At 46.7% G+C, this 20,230-nt stretch overlaps 1 protein-coding gene across 12 annotated transcripts; it reads right to left on the bottom strand.

Annotated features, from left to right (window-relative positions):
• Window positions 1-5,465: 5,465 nt before the first annotated feature.
• Window positions 5,466-13,544, bottom strand: LOC133247679 (retinol dehydrogenase 16-like). 12 transcript variants are annotated; one of them, XM_061416774.1, is made up of 7 exons: window positions 13,450-13,544; window positions 12,175-12,227; window positions 11,223-11,429; window positions 10,928-10,993; window positions 8,943-9,201; window positions 7,912-8,075; window positions 5,466-7,344 (listed from the first exon to the last, which is right to left on the bottom strand). In XM_061416774.1, exons 1-7 carry the CDS (start codon window positions 13,515-13,517, stop codon window positions 7,127-7,129), a joined length of 1,035 nt encoding a protein of 344 aa, XP_061272758.1. In that variant the 5' UTR covers window positions 13,518-13,544; the 3' UTR covers window positions 5,466-7,126. The 12 variants fall into 12 exon arrangements, with proteins under 12 accessions (XP_061272758.1, XP_061272764.1, XP_061272757.1 ...); XM_061416780.1 differs by having other exon boundaries at window positions 11,223-11,563; window positions 13,450-13,466; XM_061416773.1 differs by lacking the exon at window positions 13,450-13,544 and adding an exon at window positions 12,373-12,587.
• Between the last annotated feature and the right edge of the window lie 6,686 nt (window positions 13,545-20,230).

Genomic DNA, 20,230 nt, shown 5'->3' with positions numbered 1-20,230 from the left:
CTCTAGGGTCATTATTCCTCAGGACTATCCTGGTGACCAGCCTGAAGGACCCGGGACCAACTGCCTACACCTTCCTTGTCTAGAGGGTCTGACATAGAAATGAGGCCATGAAATCCCCTAGAGTGAAGGACAAGGATGCTGGTATGCTGCACTCTCCACCAAGGTTAGTTAGCTCTAAAATCAGATAAAGCAGGTGTCATCTTGGGAAATTGCAGGGAGTTTGGCATTCTATACCAAGAGTCCTGGGATTTGGTGGCAGGGGTGGGGGGCGGTGGTGACAGTTCATGGACCCAGTCCTGGGGAGCAGACCCAAAGCCTGTAGGATATGGAGATGGGAGATGGGAGGTGGAGGCAAACCTCACTTACTTCCTACTCACCCCAAGGCACCGCCTACAATTGATGTGGGAGACATCTCAGAATTCTATCTGCCTCCTTGGTGAGTGAACAAGGAAGTTTTGGCTCAGGGAAGTCAGACAATGTCACTCAAGGGCTGAGCAGGCCCAGGAATGTCCCAGTTCTTGAGACAGCCCCAGATGGTGAAATCCAGGGATTTGTCTCTAAACCTGAAAAAGAATGAGTTGGAACTGCCCCAGCACAGGCCTGGGCCTGACTTACCATCTTGCAGGCCTGTCTGCTGATTGCCAGGACACACAACGCTTCCCTGGACTCAAACTTCCAACATCAGAAAAGGCAGGTTGTGGAATGGGAGACTGGGGGGCTGCAGGACAACACAGAGAGCTCTTCTCCCAGGACTGAGAATGCTGCCCCCTCTGATGACTGGCCCTCCTACTCAGATGAGGCTGCTGGGTGCCCTATGCATCCTTGACTCCTGCCCACAGGTATTTTCAGTGGAGACAGGACCCTTTACCTCCTCCAGGCCATTTCCATCCCATGGGATGGGGAAACCAAGTCACGCCCTGAGGAGGTGACTAGAGACAGAGCACGTGGGGCTGAGCCCCTTCCCAGAGGCTCACATCTCCAGACATTGCAGATTCCTCAGGGTGGCAAGAGGGTCATGGGGCTGAGAGCTTTGAGATGCTGCCCAAGAAACAGGGCACAGATGTATGCTATTGGATCCCTGTTTCTCAGCCACAAAATTTTGTCCTTCCTTCCCAATATCCCAGAGCCTCAGGAGAAGCCTGGGGCAGAGATGAGGAGGAGGATGAGCTACCTGACCTTAGAAATAGAGAGCTCCCTCCTTCCACCTTCCCTCCTTCCTCTTGAAGCATCATCCTTCACACAGCACCCAACTAGACTTGACTTGATAGGGCCCTGGCCCTTGGGGAACTCCGGTAGACCATGGCATCCATCAGGAAGGAGGGCAGGTAGCTCATAGGAAGTAGACGAGCTTGGCATCCCAGTCAGGTGAGTATTGGGTGTGTGGGTGGCAGGCAGTCAGGGTGTGTCCATGCAGTTCATGACCAAGTACAGAGATTCAGCTTGTATTTTTCCCAAATATTTTCGGTTATTTTGATGTCTGTTTAGGATGAGAGAATTCCCGCCCTTCCCTCCCCTGTAAACCCATGCTCCAAATTAATCATTCAAATTCCCCAAGAAGCACCCAAACTCTTATCCCAGGAATAACTGTTCCACACTAAGCAACCTCTGGCTCTATTCCTGAGAATATCCCATACATAAATTGGATATTTCTATAAACACTAGAGTGGGCTTCTTTGGTGGCTCACTGGTAAAGAATCTGCCTGCCAATGCACAAGACTTGGGCTCGATCCCTGGGTGGGGAAGATCCCCTGGAAGAGGAAATGGCAACCCACTTCAGTATTCTTGCCTGGAAAATCCCATGGACAGAGGAGCCTGGAGGGCTACAGTCCATGGAGTCACAAAGAGTTGGACACAACTTGGTGACTAGACAACAATAAACGCTGAAATCTAAGCACATGAAAACCATCTGCTCTAATGTCAGTTTGTCTTGAGTCCACAAGTCTCTGTCCTCCCTAGATTCAGTTTCTTCCCCAAACAACAAGGGATTCAGATGAGACAGTGGTCCCCAGGTCTACCAAGCCTGAATCCTTTCCTTCTGTCACCAATTGACCACATGGGACCCTGAGGATAGAGCTAATGTCCTCACTGTGTGGATGACTCAGAGCCTGGAGGATGGACCTAAGACTAGAGGAGGTGCTAATGATGGACCCAGGCTTCCAGACAAGGGTTTGCTTCTCACCCCAAGGTCCACAGCTCACTCACCTGATGCCAGGAATAGCTCCCCACAGAGTTCTTTGACCTATGGAATTGCCCAAACCCATGCCTCCCAGAAGCTCCCATCCAGAACCTCAGGATTATTCATGCTGGTCTTGAAGTAACTGTGCTTGATCCTAGCCACCTTTACCCCAAAGGTGGTAGGAGAGTTCCCTGCTCGAGGCTAAGAGGCAGAGAGGCAAGGCATTCAGAATTTCAGGAAACAAACAGAAAACAATAGAATCTCAATTCAGAGTGGAGTTGGATAATCTTGAAAGTTTGAGGAGTTATGAAGTGTAGCAGCCAGGGAGAGAAAACTTATGATGATGGTACTCTTTCTGTATCAAACTTGAATAATTTTTGAAATAGTTTATTTATATGGGCTTGTCAACTCGGGGTGTGTGTGTTAGTTGCTCAGTCATGTCTGACCCTTTGCGATTCCATGGACTGTAGTGCACCAGGCTCCTCTGACCATGGAATTCTCCAGGAAAGAATACTGGAGTGAGCTGCCATTCTCTTCTCCAGGAGATCTTCCTGACCCAGCAATGGAACCTGGGTCTCCTGCATTTCAGGTGGATTCTTTATGGGCTGAACCACCAGGGAAGTCCCTTATCAATTCTAAATCCTGCCAACAGTGGTGCAAGGCACCACTTATAAGCTATCTCCTCCTATTCTCTGCACATGTATTCAATTATCAGAGTTTGCCAATATCACCTCCTTCATACTCCTCAGTTCTCTCTCTCCCCTCTCCTGCTCTAGCCAACAACCTGGCCATCTGTCAGTTCGGTTATCATAACTGTCCTCTAAGGAACACCTCCCTGCCTGTTGTCTCGGCTCCTCCACATTCAAAGCCACCCCTTGTTCTAGAGGCTGATTTGACTATTTTAACTCTCCTGGTTAAATCTCTTCTGTGGAGTTCCATTGCCATTAGAAAGATGGTCTCCAGCCTTTCCAAGGCCTACATCTTTCTACAAGCCCACCCATGCCTATCTGTCCCTGGTGGACCCCACAGCTTAGGCCGTCCACAGTCACTCATTGAGCTGGGCATAGGCTGACACCATTCTCATGTCCTGAAGCCTTCCTGCCCTACTTTGCCCAATTGCCAGAGTCTCAAGTTCACTTCTTCAGTCCTCAGTTCAGACCCTTATCTCCTGAACCCTCACCTCATTTCACTGGCTACCAAGGCTACCTACCTTCGCTAATGTAGTTACAAGCAGCAAAAATGAGATAATGGCATTACTGTATCTCTTTTTCCTTTCTCAGCTGTCAGACACTTTAGGTAAAGGGCCAAATCTTCTTGAACCAGGAACACTTTTTGAGGACTCACAGAAGTGACCAAGAAGTATCTGTTGATTCAAGTTAAGTGTTCCATGCCCCTCTTTGCAGAGAAGGCAATGGCACCCCACTCCAGTGTTCTTGCCTGGAGAATCCCAGGGACGGGGAGCCTGGTGGGCTGCCGTCTATGGGGTTGCACAGAGTCGGACACGACTGAAGCGAGTTAGCAGCAGCAGCAGCAGCCCCTCTTTGAGGGCTCCCTGAAGCTGAATATTGCAAGGGTTATGGACATGGGCTCCACAGCCAAGTAATCCAGATTCCAGTTATGCCTCGGATACTTTCTGAATATGGGCCCACATCAAAGGTGGGGAGTGGTTGAAGCAAACTCTATAGTCCTGGAGCCCATTCTGACACCCGAAACTTAGGTGCTTCCCAATGAGAGACTACAGAGCAAGAGAGAGGGGTTGGAAGGTCCGTGAAGAAAGGAAACCCCAACAAAAGTTGGCTCCCCACCCAGAGGCACAGAAGTAAGAGGAACAAGGGAGGGTCTTCATTCCAAGCCAATACCTGAGGGAGTCTGAGAAGGACTCCATGCTGTACTTGAACATGGAGGAGCCTCCAGCCAAAAGGCTCAACTGGTCCATGACACTGGAGGCATTGACCACATGGCCCCCTGCCTTCTACACCAGGGGCATCAGGCTCAGGGTCACCTCATCACCCCCAACACGTTCACCTCTAGCAACTATGCAAAGCCCTGTTTGGTCAGCCACTCATTGGGTGCGGTGGGAGTGCGAATGCTGGCATTATTCACCAGACCTCAGAGTCCTGGGAAGAGTGAGGGCAAGAGGGGAACACTGTGCTGGGCCCAGGAGAGAGGACTCAGCCATGGTGCCAGGTCATCTTCCAACTGAGTTTTTTAATTGAGTCAACAACAGTGTGCCATGAGGTAGAAGGGAAAAGAGTTCAGGAGAGGAAAAGAGGGTGTAGGGGCTGCAAGGCTGTCAGGGTTTGGATATTCTTTGAGCTATTGGAAGGCAGGGATGGTCCTACTCATTTTTCTGCCCATCAGTAGACAATAAGCCCCTTTATTAAGGTCACAGACAGAGTTTGGGAAAATAGTGATGCTCACAAATATCAGAGGAGAGAGACAGAGACTGGGAGAGAGGAATGGTAAGAAACAGAAATGAAGGGGAAACTAGAGAAGAGAAAAGAAAAGGGAAATGAATGAAAAAAGAAACACCAAACAGAAAAAAAAAAAAAAAAACAACCATGAATAATCACTTTCTGCAAGCTGGTTGGGAAAGACACACTTGAAAACCCCGGATAGGAGAATTTAGAGAATGGGCCTGCATTGTGCATCAGGAGACAAGCTTTGAAACAACCTGCACCAATTCCTAGGCAATATCAAGGCTTTGAAAATGAAAACACCTTGGGGATCTTCCCAGTAAATGAACAAACACAAAGAAATGTGGGTGGTATCTCTGTCCCCCACATGTTCCTTCACCCATTAGGTGGCCACAGTCATGCTCTCTGTCTTGGTGATGCCCAAGATCACCGTCTCCAGCCTGTCTGATGTCTGGTTCCTCAGCTGCTCAGCTCCTGCTCCGTCAGACACGCATCCAGGGCCCTCAAGCATTGCAGGTCCAGCTGCTGGGCCAGCAGGTTCCTGAAGCCCGAGTCACACCCCATGATGAAGATGAACTTGTCCTGGAAGTGGCTCACCACCTGCCTCTCCCGGTACCAGCGCAGGAGGTAGTACAGGCCCACAAGGACTGCCAGGTACAGCCACAAGGCTTTGCAGGGGACAGTGCCTAAAGGCTGCAGTTGAACTAGAGTTCCAGCACTCTCTGTCATGGAGTACTCAGATATCCTCCTGTTCATACTGGAGTCCCTTCTGATCTAGATCTTATAGTTCAAACTGTCTGTGCTTATGTCAACTTCACTCAGTAAATGTTTACTTCTGTTACATTCCAAATGATTCAATAAGTAAATACATCTTAAAAACAAAAAGTATTTATTTATTTATTTGGCTGTGTCAGGTCTTAGTTGCAGCATGCAGGATCTTCGTTGCATTGTGTGAGGTCTTTCAGTGGGAACATGGACCTGTAGATGTGTCATGTGGCCTTCAGTAGCTGTGGCCCTCAGGCTTAGTTGCTCCACAGCATGTGGGATCTTAGTTCCCCAACCAAGGATTGAACCCACATACCCTGCATTGCAAGGCAGATTCTTAACCACTGGAACACCAAGGAAATCTGAAGTCAATGCTTTTTTAAGGTATGTAATATTAAAACATACTGTTCAATGGCGTAAAATCCCCCAAAGTCTCTATAACCTAATTTTTATAATCAGGAAGGTGAACTAAGATGACTGGGAGATACCTCCCACTTCAATTTGCACTCAGTCAAGAAATCTATATGACTTTGTAAAAATGCCCTCTCCACTGAGTCCATAGTCAGACCATCATGAGAAGAGAGGACACACAGAGAGCAAGGGTCTCTGGAAGCACTGGGACATCAGGGGAATTCCTGCCCTGATCACAGTAGGTGCTCAGTAAGCATTAGCAAAGACATAAGACCGGGCTCCAGAAGTAACTCCCACTCACCTCCATTGGAGGGTGGGGGAAAGGGATCTGGGCTGGGGGACCTGGCAGGTGGCAAAGGATAGAGGGTAGTGACTCTATAGGAGGGGACAGAGGGAAGACGGCAGGGAGGTTTCTGGTGAGGGAGATGCTACATGTCCCCAGGGAAGGGTCCGGGCCCTGCGTCTCCCTTACAGACCTCTCCTTGTTTGTCCATCCTTGTGTTAATCCTGGGATCCCAGGTCACACGATAATCTCCAGAAAGACACATTAGCCCCTCACTTCTGCAGACAAAGGGATGACCTCACTTGCTTCTTTAAATCCTCCTCAGGTGTTCCCACTCACCTCTACACCTCCGTGAGGTCTCCTAACTCTTCCTCTCAGAGACACACACCCACTGCTGTCCAAGGCCTTGTTCAAAATCACTGGGCCTAGGTAAATGTCTAAATTTTTATTTTAGGGGAATATAATCAATGGAAATTTAAGATTTCAAGACAAAACAAGAATTGGTTTCTGTGTTCTCTGTCAGGATCTCCACTGATGACACCACTTTCCAGCCAAGATTGGCTGAGTTAGCACCTAGGCTGACGTGTCAGGCTGGTGGTCACCCCTCACACACATCCCTGATTACAAGTATCTTTAGGGAAGAAGGGCCTTTATCTCTCATGTGCATTGCAGTGGGAGGGGGACACTGGCCAGGGCCAAGGCACACCTGGAAGAGGCGGACAGGGGCAGAAGATGCAGGGGTCTGGACCCTCCTGGCTGCTCAACCCTCCCCTTAAGTATGGATTCCTCAGGGTGGCAGGAGGGCCATAAGGCTCAGAGCCTTGAGAGGCTGATGAAGGAACAGGACACAGATAAGAGCTACTGATCTCAGTTTCTCACTACAAAGCATGTTTCTTCCTTCTATCCTCGAGTCCTAAGTAATGTCCCAAAAGGAGACTGGGGAGGAGATGGGAGTGAGGTGGAAAGGTGTCCTGGTGACATGAAAACTCCACTCTCCACTATATTTCCCTCCCCCGATGCATCCTCTCCCCATTCTGTACGCAACTACCCCCTACAATGCACCCCAGTCTTGGGTTACAGGGCCTTAGCAGGCCTGGGGTTTCTCCAGTACACCATGAGATCCACCAGGAAGCTGGGCAGGTAGCTCATGGGAAGGTAGATGAACTTGGCATCCCAGCCAGGTGAGTATCGGGTGCGGGGGTGGCAGGCAGTCAGGGCGTGCTCCATGCAGTTGGTCACCAAGGACAGATCCTGGCAGCTGGTTGTCTCCAACAAGTTGACTGATTTCATGACTGTCCAGAATGAGAAAGAATCCAGACATATTTCCACCTCTGTCCATTCTGACTTAGGGATCAACTTATGGATCAATGTTCTTAAGAATCCCTAGGCCATCTAACTTGAATCAACCTACATTCTCAAATGAGTGCCCCATTCTTACATCAGGAGCAATGGTTCCACATGAAGTAACCTCTAATTCTTTTCCTGAGAATATCAGGACTACATAAACTGCAGGTGTCTACAAACAATAAATCCGAGGACGTGAAAACCAGCTGTTCTAATGCCAGCTTGCCATGACTACACAGGGTCTTCCCTCTCTGGCTTCAGTTTCCTCCCAAAATAAAAAGGGGTTCAGGGAGACAGTGGTCCCCATGTCTACCAAGCCTGGAGACTTTCCCTAGATCACCAGGTGATTACATGGAACCCTGGGGACAGAACCCATGTCCCCACTGTGTGGGTGACTCAGAGCCTGGAGGATGGACACGATACTGAAGGAAGTGCTAATGACTGACCCAGGCTTCCAGACAAGAGTTTACCTCTCCCAAGCTCCCTTTACTTCCCAAGGTCCACAGATCACTCACGGTTAGCCATGAACTTCTCTCCATAGAGTTCCTTGATCTCTGGGCTGGCCTGATTCCATGATGCCTGGAAGCCCTGAGAAAGTGCCTTAGGGCTGGTCACAGTGGTCTTAAAATAACCAGGCTCGATCATAACCACCTTCACCCCAAAGTAGGAGAGCTCCCTCCTGCAAGGCAAACAGGCAGAGGGGCAAGGACTTCAGAGGTCTTCCAACATAAACACAAAAACACACCAAAAATTGTAAGATGACAAGAAAGACTGCAGTGGGATAAGCAGAAAACTCTGGGAGGTTGTGAAGTACAGAAAGCCAAAGGAGAAATCTAATGATGCTGTTATTCTGAATAGAGTTTGAATATTTTTCCTAATATTTTGTACACATGTGCCTACACCTCTAAATCCTACCAGCTGTGTTCCAAGGTACCACTTAAGTACCATCTCTTCATATTTCCCTCACATCCAATTGATCACCAAATTTTCTATATTTTATCTGCTCTATACTCCTCAATTTCCTCTCTTCCTCTCCTAACAGATCTACTTCCTGGCCATCTATCAGCTGGATTGTTCTAACTATCCCCTAAATATCATCTCTTTACCTGAGTACACCCTTCCCCCACATTGGAGCTATCTTCAGCCCAGCATAAGTTAGGGTTTCTACTGCTGATATGATTAATTGGTTCCCTTGATTAATTGCTTCCATAAGGTTACACTGCTTACAAGGTTGCCCCTACCTAATATTATAGCAGCAATATATGTGGAACATGCTGTAGCCAATTATATCAGTGACAATTCTGCCTCACTTTCAGACTGTGGGACATCATCCAGGCAAAGTAAGTTCATGCCAACTCTACAGTCATGGAGCCCATCCTGATATCACGAACTTAGGAAGGAGCTTCCCAAGGAATGCCTGGTAAAGTAAGACAGGCAATTACAGAAAAAAGAGCTCTAGTCAATGATGAAAGGAATACTGTGAAAGGCTCCCCCAGAAGCACAGAAGCAGGAGGACCAAGGTGGGCAGTCTGTCCCAGGCCATTACCTGAGGGAGTCTGAGAAGGCCTCCACGCCATACTTGGACATGCAATAGCCTCCACCAAGGAGGGCCACCCGGCCCATGATGCTGGAAACATTGACCACACGGCCCCTTGCCTTCCGCACCAGGGGCAGCACACTCAGGGTCACATCAATCACCCCCAACAGGTTCACGTCCAGAATCTTCATGAAGTCCTGTTTGGTCAGCCACTCATTGGGTGCAGTGGGCGTGGAGATGCCAGCATTATTCACCAGACCCCAGAGCCCTGGGAACAGTGAAGGCAAGAGAGCAACACTGTGCCGAGTCTAGCAATGTGGACCCTGTCATGGTGCCAAGTCACCTTCCGACCTGGGAGGACTTTAGGAGAGAGGCCGCAGTGGGAGTGAATAGAGCAGAGACTACCATGCTCCTGGGGGTTTAGGGAGACCAGACCCAGTGAAGAGTGGGAGGACAGAAGGCCAGCCTCCCTCCTGACTCAGTCTTCACACCCCACCCAGTGCCTGGTGACAAGGAACCGGGTGACAAGGAACCACAATTTATGAATGCAGGTATTGAGCTTCAGGAGATCTAGTGTGCCTATGGTCTGGAATTTGAGAATGAAATTTTGAATGTTCACAATCCATATTGCTTTTGCAGACATAAATATTCCTCTGACTTTTCAGATTTTCTGACAGAGTGCTCAATAGCTAGTATGAAGGAAAAAGAGGAAAACAGAGAGAAATAATGAGGAATGGAGGGAAAGAGAGGAAGGAAGGAGAAAACAGATAAAAGACAAAAATAAAAAGATGAATGAAGGTTAAAGGCAGATTGGTTGAGGAAAAGAGATCTGAAGTCCCAGGTTTGGGGGAACTGGTTGAGAGGTGTGGTATTGACCTGTAGGGCCTGGCTTTGAAGCACCTGCATCAATATTGGGTCATATTCATACAAAAATTTGGGAATTCAGTGGGTAGGTTTTCAGGAGAAGCCATGTTTCTCCAAATTGGAATTACATGTTTTCCCAGAAATCTCTACCCTCTCCCTCCCACAAGAGGCCACTCTGGCCCCAGTTCCCTCAGATCACAGGTTGCCCAGCTTCATAGAAACCTGTCTGTGAGACACAAAGACATATCAAGAACTTAAAGACTTATCAACTAACAGAACTCAGGGCAGAACAGAAGGGTTCAGGGCAGTTGGGAACAGGATGTCAGAATGAACACACAGAATTAGTCCCTCCACTGCTCAGCACTAAGCCTGCCCTTGTAGAAATGGATATTCCTCATTATTTGACCAAAGATCAAATTAATAGCCATGATTAGAGCTTAGGGAATTGGGTAGAAAGAAGTTTACCCAGACATCATTTATGCTCAATGCAATGAATAAAATATGGGAACCAATTACATTCATACCATGAGGTAATTTTCATGAAGTAGAGCTATTCTAAAGAATATACTATTCTCAATCATTATTTATTAATTTTTGAACACATTTTTGTTACCTGTAAAATTGTTCACTTTCTTTCACTGGAAAATTAGGAAAGAGACTATGTCCAAATTGTAATATCATGTATGTCAAAATGTTATCAGCACTTATCTGTGGGTGGTAGGATTTAGGGTGATTTGGTTCTCATCCACATACTTTCCCCACTGTCCACCGTGTCATGTTTTAAATCTGTATTTAGATAAATTAAAGTTCTTTCCTTCTCCCATAAAACACAGGTACAACTATAGTACCACAAAGAGACACATCACACGTGGAGAACAACAAACAGAAAAAAGAGAATGTGACCCCACTGTAGTTTTCAGACCTTCCTTAGACAACTCCTGAGAGTTCAGTGTCAGCACCGAAAATGAGTGACATTAAACCTCTAGCAGCCTGGCTATGGGTCACCAGCAAGACCGTGTTCAGGTGCTGAGAACACAGCCCAGCTCCAGCCCTGCTCCCAGCCACCCATGCAGCCTTCCAGCCAGAGTTCCCCCTCTCCACCCCTCCTCCAGAAATTCCACCCTGATTACCTTGCTCACACAACAGTAAGAAAGCCAGACTTTCGCTGAGAGAGGAAGGGACACCAGACAGGTAGTCTGCAAGGACACAGTGTCATCAGGGAAATCTCTCCCCCAAACTACAGAAGCTAGGTCAGGAGGTGGGGGTATGGGGTGGCAGAGGTTTGGCTAGTCAGCTGGGTGAGGTGAAGAAGACAGGTGGGACTTCAAGTCACAGAAACAGCTTGGAATGTTCCCCAGGGAGCTGCCAACCAGTGTCCCCTCACACAGAGAGAAGAAATAAACAAACAAGAAATCTGGGTGTTACCTCTGTCCCCCACACGCTCTTTCACCCACTCGGTGGCCGCAGCAACACTGTCTGTCTTGGTGACATCCAGGATCACCGTCTGTAGCCTGTCTGATGTCTGGTTCCTCAGTTGCTCAGCCCCCTTCTCTGTCAGACATGCAGCCAGGACCCTCAAGCCTCTCAGGTCCAGCTGCCTGGCCAGCAGGTTCCCGAAGCCCGAGTCACAGCCTGTGATGAAGACGAACTTGTCCCGGAGGTGGCTCACCACCTGCCTCTCCCGGTACCAGCGTAGGAGGTAGTACAGGCCCACGAGGACCACCAGGTACAGCCACATGGCCTTTTATGGGACAGACACACACAGCCTGGGGTGAAATAGAGTCTGGCTAGTGATCAGGTAGGAGAAATTAAGAACACACAGGATTATTGTTGGCAAGCCAGGGTCGAAGCTCTCTCGCTTGGAATTCTCAAGATTGTCCTGCTCACCTTCTTCAGTGAGTATGACTGACTCTAAACCCAATACGTGCTCTTTGGTACACTTAACCCAATTCTAATAGATGTCAATGCATTTACGACACAGTCTCTTAGGGATGACAATAGGTTCCCAACCACCTCTGTCCTGTCCTCTCACTCCTCCCTGTTTGCCTCTGCCCGCCTCTCTCCCCTCCATCCCCACCCCATACATTGGACCCGCAATGGCACGGTTCCATGGCTCACGACTATCTTCTTCCTTTTGTCCCTTTCAAGTCTGGGACCTGAGTCACCCAGATCTAAAGAATATTCTTCAGGGGGAATATACTTAGATTCACAAAACACATGGCTTCAAAACCCAGTTCGTCTGCCAACTAGCTGTGCGGCTTAGACTCTGACCTGGTTTCCTCCTCTGGCTCAGCTCACAGAATTCCCTCCTAAAAGACTAAATACCCTCAGCTTCTCTAGGATTAGAAGGAGAAGGCAAAAGAGAATAAGATCTCACCTGGTTTCCTGGACCAGAAAGTGTTCAGAAGAACAGTGGGGCTGTCTGAGGCACTACGAGGAAACAGGAAGAGGATGAGGGGACACAGGTAATGGTGAGATTTCTCCCAGACACTGGGATGGGTCTTGGAAGGACTCACACAAAGTTGCTCTAACAGTTGTTCCCCTTTTACTCTGTGCAGATGCTCTGCCTACAGACCTGTGTGCCCAGCTCCATTGGCCTCTCCTTTCTGTGCTCAGCCCCTGCCCATCCCAGCACCACATCCAGAATCCTGACCAATCAGACACTGAGAAGAGACTGATTTGAACTGTGGCAAACATTAACTGGAGTTCTAACTCTGGCAAGCAGGGAGATCTATAAATCACAATGATGGAAAGGAATAATTGCAGTTTGTGTTAGGGTAACAGTGGAGAGGAGGAGGAAGCTGACCCCTCAGGAGACTAAAGAAAGGACCTGAGACTGGACCTCAGAACAGCTGTGCATGGAGGAGTTCACGGGGAGGTGGAGGATACCATCCAGTAACAGGGGTGGACCACCAGGATCGTGGGGCTGGAAAGAAGGACAGGGACAGAAGGAGCCAGGGTCAATGCCCTGGACATCTCCTCACCGTCCACATTTATCACACCTATAACTCCAAGTGAGGAAAGAAAACGGACGCTGGGATGAAGGAGAGGCTTCCCCAAGGACACAGAGGCTCAGATGCTCCTGGAATCCACCTCAGCAGCCAACAAACAGAGAGGAGATGACAGATTAGCCTTTACTGGTCATTTCCACCTGCAGGGAGCTGACTGTCATCCTGAAAGGGGTTGTCCCTCAGATGGGAGTCAGCAGCAGTAATGGAAAAGACAGTCCTGCAGAAACCAGCCTGTGTGTGCTTCCCGGGTCACCAGCAGGACCCTCCTACAGGGCTCCCCAAAGGGTGAGACGGAAGAAGGCCAGGATGTAGGATGGTGCCCCGGAAACTGTCAGGAAGCTGGGAGGACATGCAAGTCTTATACAAACACTAACCCTGCTAAGGGAGAAGGTTGTGGTTTCTTTATTGAAAGAAATGAGATTTTTTTTTCTCAATAACCACGAATCCCACCACCATAACTTCCCAAGGGGCCATTCAACAGACACAATCCAGCCTTCACCCCATTTGCTTCTTTTTTCTGAATCTGAGTGTAATGTGATGACTCCCTGGGGTCTCAGAAGCTTCAGACAACATTCTGGGTGGGAACAGCCACAGGAAAGTCAAGAGAGAGGAAAGAAGGAGTCTGGGTGACACTCACTCACCTGAGAGCTGCAAGGGGCAGAACAAGAAATCTCCAAGATGTGAACCCTGCTGGGAGACTCACTGACATAAATCTCTGCAGGAAGTCCTACAAGGGACAGCTGCCCTTTGTACTAAGGCAGCACATGTCTGAGCTTCCTGTTAATTGGATAGATGAGGCTCGCCCCCTGCTGACGCCCTGCAGGGTGTCATGAGATGCACTTGTCAAGAGTCAGGGCCACAAACAATTCTCCATCCACCCAGGAAGGGTCCTGTGAAGAAGGGAAGGCATCTGTAACAACGGGAGGTGGTAGGACTGGAGTGAGAGTTAATTGTGCAATTTATTTCCAGCTCCACATGGATGCAGTCCCACTACCTGGAGACATAACACTGCCTTCCAGTGCTGAATTTCCGCAGTTGAGGATTGGGAATGGGGAGTTACTGACCACATTCAACTCACAGTGGGCCAGGATGGCCTAAGGAAAAAGTGACCACAGCTTCCTATGGCATTATTGTGGATGTTCATAGCATGGGTTCCTGCCCCTGCACATATCCATTAGACCAGACCCGCTTCCCTCCCCAAGGAAGGCGGCCAGGAAAGAGGAGAAACAGGGCTCTGCCCCGAGGGTCCAGGCTGAGGATGTGCACTGGTGTTCATTGCACTTCCTTTTAATGCACCTGCTGTTCTGCCTTGTCTGAACTGGGGCCCTTGAGTCACAGTCCACTCTGTCCACCATGACATCCATCTCATTGCAGCCATTGCCCGCCCTCCCCGGCCCCTGTGTAGGCTCAGCAAGGAGGGTCATGAGGTTTAACATCTCAAGCTCTCTACAAGCTGAAGAGGATTCCTGAGGGTTAGTCCCAAGGTCCTGAACACATGCCTTCAAGTTATAAAGCGAATCAATGATTATTTAATTTCAGTTGGTCTGATATGTCTGGCATTCTGTGTGTTGTGTATGTGTGTGTGTAAATAACAATATGAAAACTGGAGTCTTCAGATCAAGCATGAAGTTCTAGGCCTGCATCTGAGTAAGGGACATGGAGTGACGTGAGGGCCTGACACCACAGCCTTGAAGGACTCAGAGACTCTTGAGAATCTCCTGATCATGCTGACTCTTCAGAATTCCCCTGTCTGACACCAAGCACTCAGAACTCAGACACTTCAAACCTATCCTTTCTCTGCTATCCTCCCCTAGTAATGCCCTGGCCATCTCTCCTCTAGGAACATCACCCTGCCTGTGGACACAACTCCTACACATTTAGAAGCGACCTCTCACTGAAGCCCCAGAGTCTCTTGCCCACAGCTGTGATGCAGTAGCTCCCTTGATTAGTTACTTCATGGGAATCCCTGCCCCCACCATCACCACAGGGCTCCTGGAACCTGTATGTAGCAGTTAAGTACACGGAAGGACTGCACACTCAAATCATTTCAGTTCCAATTCTGCCTCCAAAACTGTGTGACTGTGGGCCCTCATGCAGGCAGGAGTATGTTCAATCGAACTCCTTAGTCCTAGACCCAACTGGACACCAAATAGATAAAAAGTTTCTTCCCAGTGAAAGACCTACACAGAGCAAGAGAGAGAGACTTGGAAGGAACAGTTTCCAGAGAGAGGAAACCCCTGAAGAACAGTGCCCTGCAAGCACAGAAGCAGGAGGACAGAGAGGACATCTATTCAGGCCATTACCTGAGGGAGTCTGAGAAGGTCTCCACACTGTACTTGGACATGAAGTAGCTTCCAAGGTTCACCCATCCCATGACACTGGAGACATTGACCACATGGCCCCCTCACCTTCCACACCAGGGGCAGCAGACTCAGGATCACCTCCATCACCCCCTAATAGGTCTACATACAGAATCTTCATGAAGTATCAGCCACCCATTCGGTGGGGTGGATGTGGAGTTGCCGGCATTACTCACCAGACCCCAGAGTCCTGGGAAGATTGAGGGTGAGAGGGCAACAGTGTGCTGGGCCCAGGAAACAGAACCCAGCTGTGATGCCAAATTCCTTCCAACTCAGGGAGGACTTAGGACAGAGGTTGCAGGGGGAATGGCTGGAACAGAGACCACCATGATCCAGCTGGTTTGGGGAGCATTAGACCCTGGACCCTGTGAGCAGTGGGAGGACAGAAGGTGTGCCTCCCTCTTGACTCAGTTTTCACAGCACAGCCCACTGCCTGGTGACAAGAAACTAGCACCCCAGGGTTGATGAAAGCAAGGATGGACAAAATGAAATAAGATGGATCCATAGTCAGGAAGTCAGTGTGAGAAACTTCATAGTCCCCATTGTCTTCCTGGACATTATAAACATCCCATTACATATTCAGATTCTCAAACAGCTTCAGGATGATGGCCCTGGGCTTGAAATACTCTGATCAACACTAAACTACATTCCTGAAGGAATCTGAGGAATTCCTTCAAGGGGTAGTGTTTCAGAGGGAGGCAGACATGCCTGTATTAACCACCATCACCCAAACTGGAATTTACACTTTGCACTAGGAAAGTCCACCCTCCCTCCAACCATAGGAAGCCAGTCAGTCCCCAGTTCCCTCCCTCAAGTGCTGATCAGTCCCCTCCATTCACAGGTTGCCCAGCTTCATGGAAACCTGTCTAGGAGAAACAAAGATGAATACCAAGAATTTAAAGATGTACCAAATAACAGAACTCAGGGCAGAAGAGCAGGGTCAGGGCAGTTGGGTACAGGGTGTCAGAATTATTAACACACATAATTAGTCCCTCCGATGCTCAGCAACAAGTCTGCCCTTGTAGGAATGTTCATCTTCCAGCCATATTTGACCAAATATCAATTTAATATACATGACTAGAGAGTAAGGAATTGGATAGAAAGAAGTTTTCCAAGACATTATTTATGTTGAATACAGTGAATAAAATGTGGGAAGCTATTATATTCACACCATGAGTATTTTTTACTAAGTAGTGCTGTTCTAAAGAATACAATATTTTCCATTTATAGAAGAGCTAATGCCTATCCTTCTAAAACTCTTTCAAAAAACTGCAGAGGAAGGAACACTTCCAAACTCCTTCTATGAGGCCACCATCACCCTGACACCAAAACCAGACAAAGATAACAACAATAAAATAGAAAACTACAGGCCAATTAATATCAATGATGAACATAGATGCAAAAATCGTCAACAAAATTTTAGCTAACAGAATTCAGCAACACATCAAAAAGCTCATACACCATGATCAAGCTGGGTTTATTCCAGGGATACAAGAATTCTTCAATATATGCAAATCAATCAATGTGATACACTATATTCACAAATTGAAAGATAATGTTGTAGCCACTAGTTCCAGGAAACAAACTCACTCAGAAGGACAATGCAGATAGTGGAGTGCAGTTTATTACACCGGCGGGCCCAAGGCAAAGTCTCCTCTTAGCCAAGGACCCTGATTAGTTTTTGTAAAAACCTTATATACCCTAAGGGTACATGCTCAAACCCACCTCCCCAAATTCTCTGAAACTAGTCTGAACAAAGGAAAAGGAAGATACAATCAAAGTTAACCCTTGATTCGTATGCCTTAAGCCTAGGTAGTTAACAGTGGACAATTATCAATAGGCCTGTGGTCATACCCCAATAAGCATAATAGAATTTATGGTTCTATCCTGTTACACAGATAATTAGAGTATTCTTTTAGGCGACGGAGAGTCTAGGTATGAGCCCTGGGACTCTTCCATGGGGGGTGGGGGGGTGTCTGGTTTTCCAGCTGGTATGTTGTTTCCATAGATACTGGGCATATAGCTCAAAGTCCACAGTCTGGCCCAAGATGGAGTCCTGCTTTCAAGATGGAGCCTGTTCTGTCTCTTTCCTCCTTCATTCCCCACTCCTGATGCTCTTAACTCATAGTATGAGCATCACTCATAGGGATATATTGCACCCTGGCTCTCTGACTGCCAATTTGGGAGAACGACACCAACCTTTGGGTTACAAAGTTCATAATACCTTGTAAAATGCAGGGTCCACAAAGCATTTCTATCAAGGCAACTGTAACAATGGTAAATATAGTTTCCTGCCAATTACCCTTCACCCAAGATAGGACTGAAGCCCAGAAAGGAATGTTTTCATTTGACATTTCTTTTAGCTGGTTTTTCACGTCATCTAAAGCAGCTGATACATTGCCAGATAAGTCAGGAATATATACACAACATTCAACTTTAATTATAGCACATGTCCCTCCTTGAGCAGCTGTGAGCATGTCCAAAGCCATTCTATTTTGAATTACTGCTTTTCTCATTTGGATTTGTTCTTCATTTAAGGCTTGGATGGCTTTAGCACCATCTAGGAGGGCCTGTTTTCTGAAACTAGTCAAGGCCTCTACTTTATTTTAGTTATTTATTTTTTAATGTTAATTGGAGGCTAATTACTTTACAATATTGTGATGCTTTTTGCCATACATTGACATGAATCAACCATGGGTGTACATGTGTTCCCCATCCAGACCCTCTCTCCCACATCCCTCCCCATCCCATCTCTCAGGGTCATCCCAGCGCACCAGCCCTGAGCACCCTGCCTCATGCATCAAACCTGGACTGGCGATCTATTTCACATATGATAATATACATGTTTCAATGCTATTCTCTCAAATCATCCCACCCTCGCCTTCTCCCACAGAGTCCAACAGTCTGTTCTTTACATCTGTATTTCTTCTGCTGTCTTGCATATAGGGTTATCGTTACCATCTTTCTAAATTCCATATATATGCTTTAATAAACTGTATTGCTGTTTTTCTTTCTGACTTACTTCACTCTGTATAATAGGCTCCAGTTTCATCCACCTCATTAGAACTGATTCAAATGCATTCTTTTTAATGACTGAGTAATATTCCATTGTGTATATGTACCACAGCTTTCTTATCCATTCATTTGCTGATGGACATCTAGGTTGCTTCCGTGTCCTGGCTATTGTAAACAGTGCTGTGATGAACATTGGGGTGCATGTGTCTCTTTCAATTCTGGTTTCCTTGGTGTGTATGCCCAGCAGTGGGATTTGCTGGGTTGTATGGCAGTTTTATTTCCAGCTTTTTAAGGAATCTCCACACTGTTCTCCATAGTAGCTGTACTAGTTTGCATTCCCACCAACAGTGTAAGAGGGTTCCTTTTTCTCCACACCCTCTCCAGCATTTATTGTTTTTAGACTTTTTGATAGCAGCCATTCTGACCAGTGTGAGATGGTACCTCATTGTTGTTTTGATTTGCATTTCTCTGATAATGAGTGATGTTGAGCATCTTTTCATGTGTTTGTTAGCCATCTGTATGTTTTCTTTGGAGAAATGTCTGTTTAGTTCTTTGGCCCATTTTTTGATTGGGTCATTTATTTTTCTGGAATTGAGCTGCAGGAGCTGCTTGTATATTTTTGAGATTAATCCTTTGTCAGTTGCTTCATTTGCTATTATTTTCTCCCATTCTGAAGGCTGTTTTTTCACCTTGCTTATAGTTTCCTTCTTTGTGCAAAAGCTTTGAAGTTTAATTAGGTCTCATTTGTTTAGTTTTGCTTTTATTTCCATTACTCTGGGAGGTGGATCATAGAAGATCCTGCTGTGATTTATGTCAGAGTGTTTTGCCTATGTTTTCCTCTAGGAGTTTTATAGTTTCTGGTCGTACGTTTAAATCTTTAATCCATTTTGAGCTTATTTTTGTGTATGGTGTTAGAAAGTGTTCTAGTTTCATTCTTTTACAGTTGACCAGTTTTCCCATAAACACTTGTTAAAGAGATTGTCTTTTCTCCATTGTATATTCTTGCCTCCTTTGTCAAAGATAAGGTGTCCATAGGTGCATGGATTTATCTCTGGGCTTTCTATTTTGTTCCATTGGGACGACAGAGGATGAGATGGTTGGATGGCATCACCGACTCAATGGACATGAGTTTGGGTAGACTCTGGGAGTTGGCGATGGACAGGGAGGGTTGGCGTGCTGCGGTTCATGGGGTTGAAAAGAGTCGGACACGACTGAGCAACTGAACTGAACTGAACTGAACTGAACTGATCTATGTTTCTGTCTTTGTGCCAGTACCATACTGTCTTGATGACTGTTGCTATGTAGTATAGCCTGAAGTCAGGCAGGTTTATTCCTCCAGTTCCATTCTTCTTTCTCAAGATTGCTTTGGCTATTCGAGGTTTTTTGTAATTTCATACAAATTGTGAAATTATTTGTTCTAATTCTCTGAAAAATACCCTTGGTAGCTTGGTAGGGATTGCATTGAATCTATAGATTGCTTTGGGTAGTATACTCATTTTCACTATATTGATTCTTCCGATCCATGAACATGATATATTTCTCCATCTATTTGTGTCATCTTTGATTTCTTTCATCAGTGTTTTATAGTTTTCTATATTTAGGTCTTTTGTTTCTTTAGATAGATTTATTCCTAAGTATTTTATTCTTTTCTTTGCAATGGTGAATAGAATTGTTTCCTTAATTTCTCTTTCTGTTTTCTCATTGTTAGTATATAGGACTGCAAGGGATTTCTTGTTAATTTTATATCTTGTTAATTTTAATTTTATATCTTGTTAATTTTATATCCTGCAACTTTACTGTATTCATTAATTAGCTCTAAGTAATTTTCTGGTGGAGTCTTTAGGGTTTTCTATGTAGAGAATAATGTCATCTGCAAACAGTGAGAGTTTAACTTCTTTTCCAATCTGGATTCCTTTTATTTCTTTTTCTGCTCTGATTGCTGTGGCCAAAACTTCCAAAACTATGTTGAATAGTAGTAGTGAGAGTGTGCACCCTTGTCTTGATCCTGACTTTAGGGGAAATGCTTTCAATTTTTCACCATTGAGGA

This window comes from Bos javanicus, chromosome 5 (genome assembly GCF_032452875.1).
Source record: "Bos javanicus breed banteng chromosome 5, ARS-OSU_banteng_1.0, whole genome shotgun sequence".
In the NCBI taxonomy this organism is placed as follows: domain Eukaryota; kingdom Metazoa; phylum Chordata; class Mammalia; order Artiodactyla; family Bovidae; genus Bos; species Bos javanicus.
The sequence above is the reverse complement of the archived record's forward strand: the minus strand, read 5'-3'. Positions and strand labels throughout refer to the sequence as shown.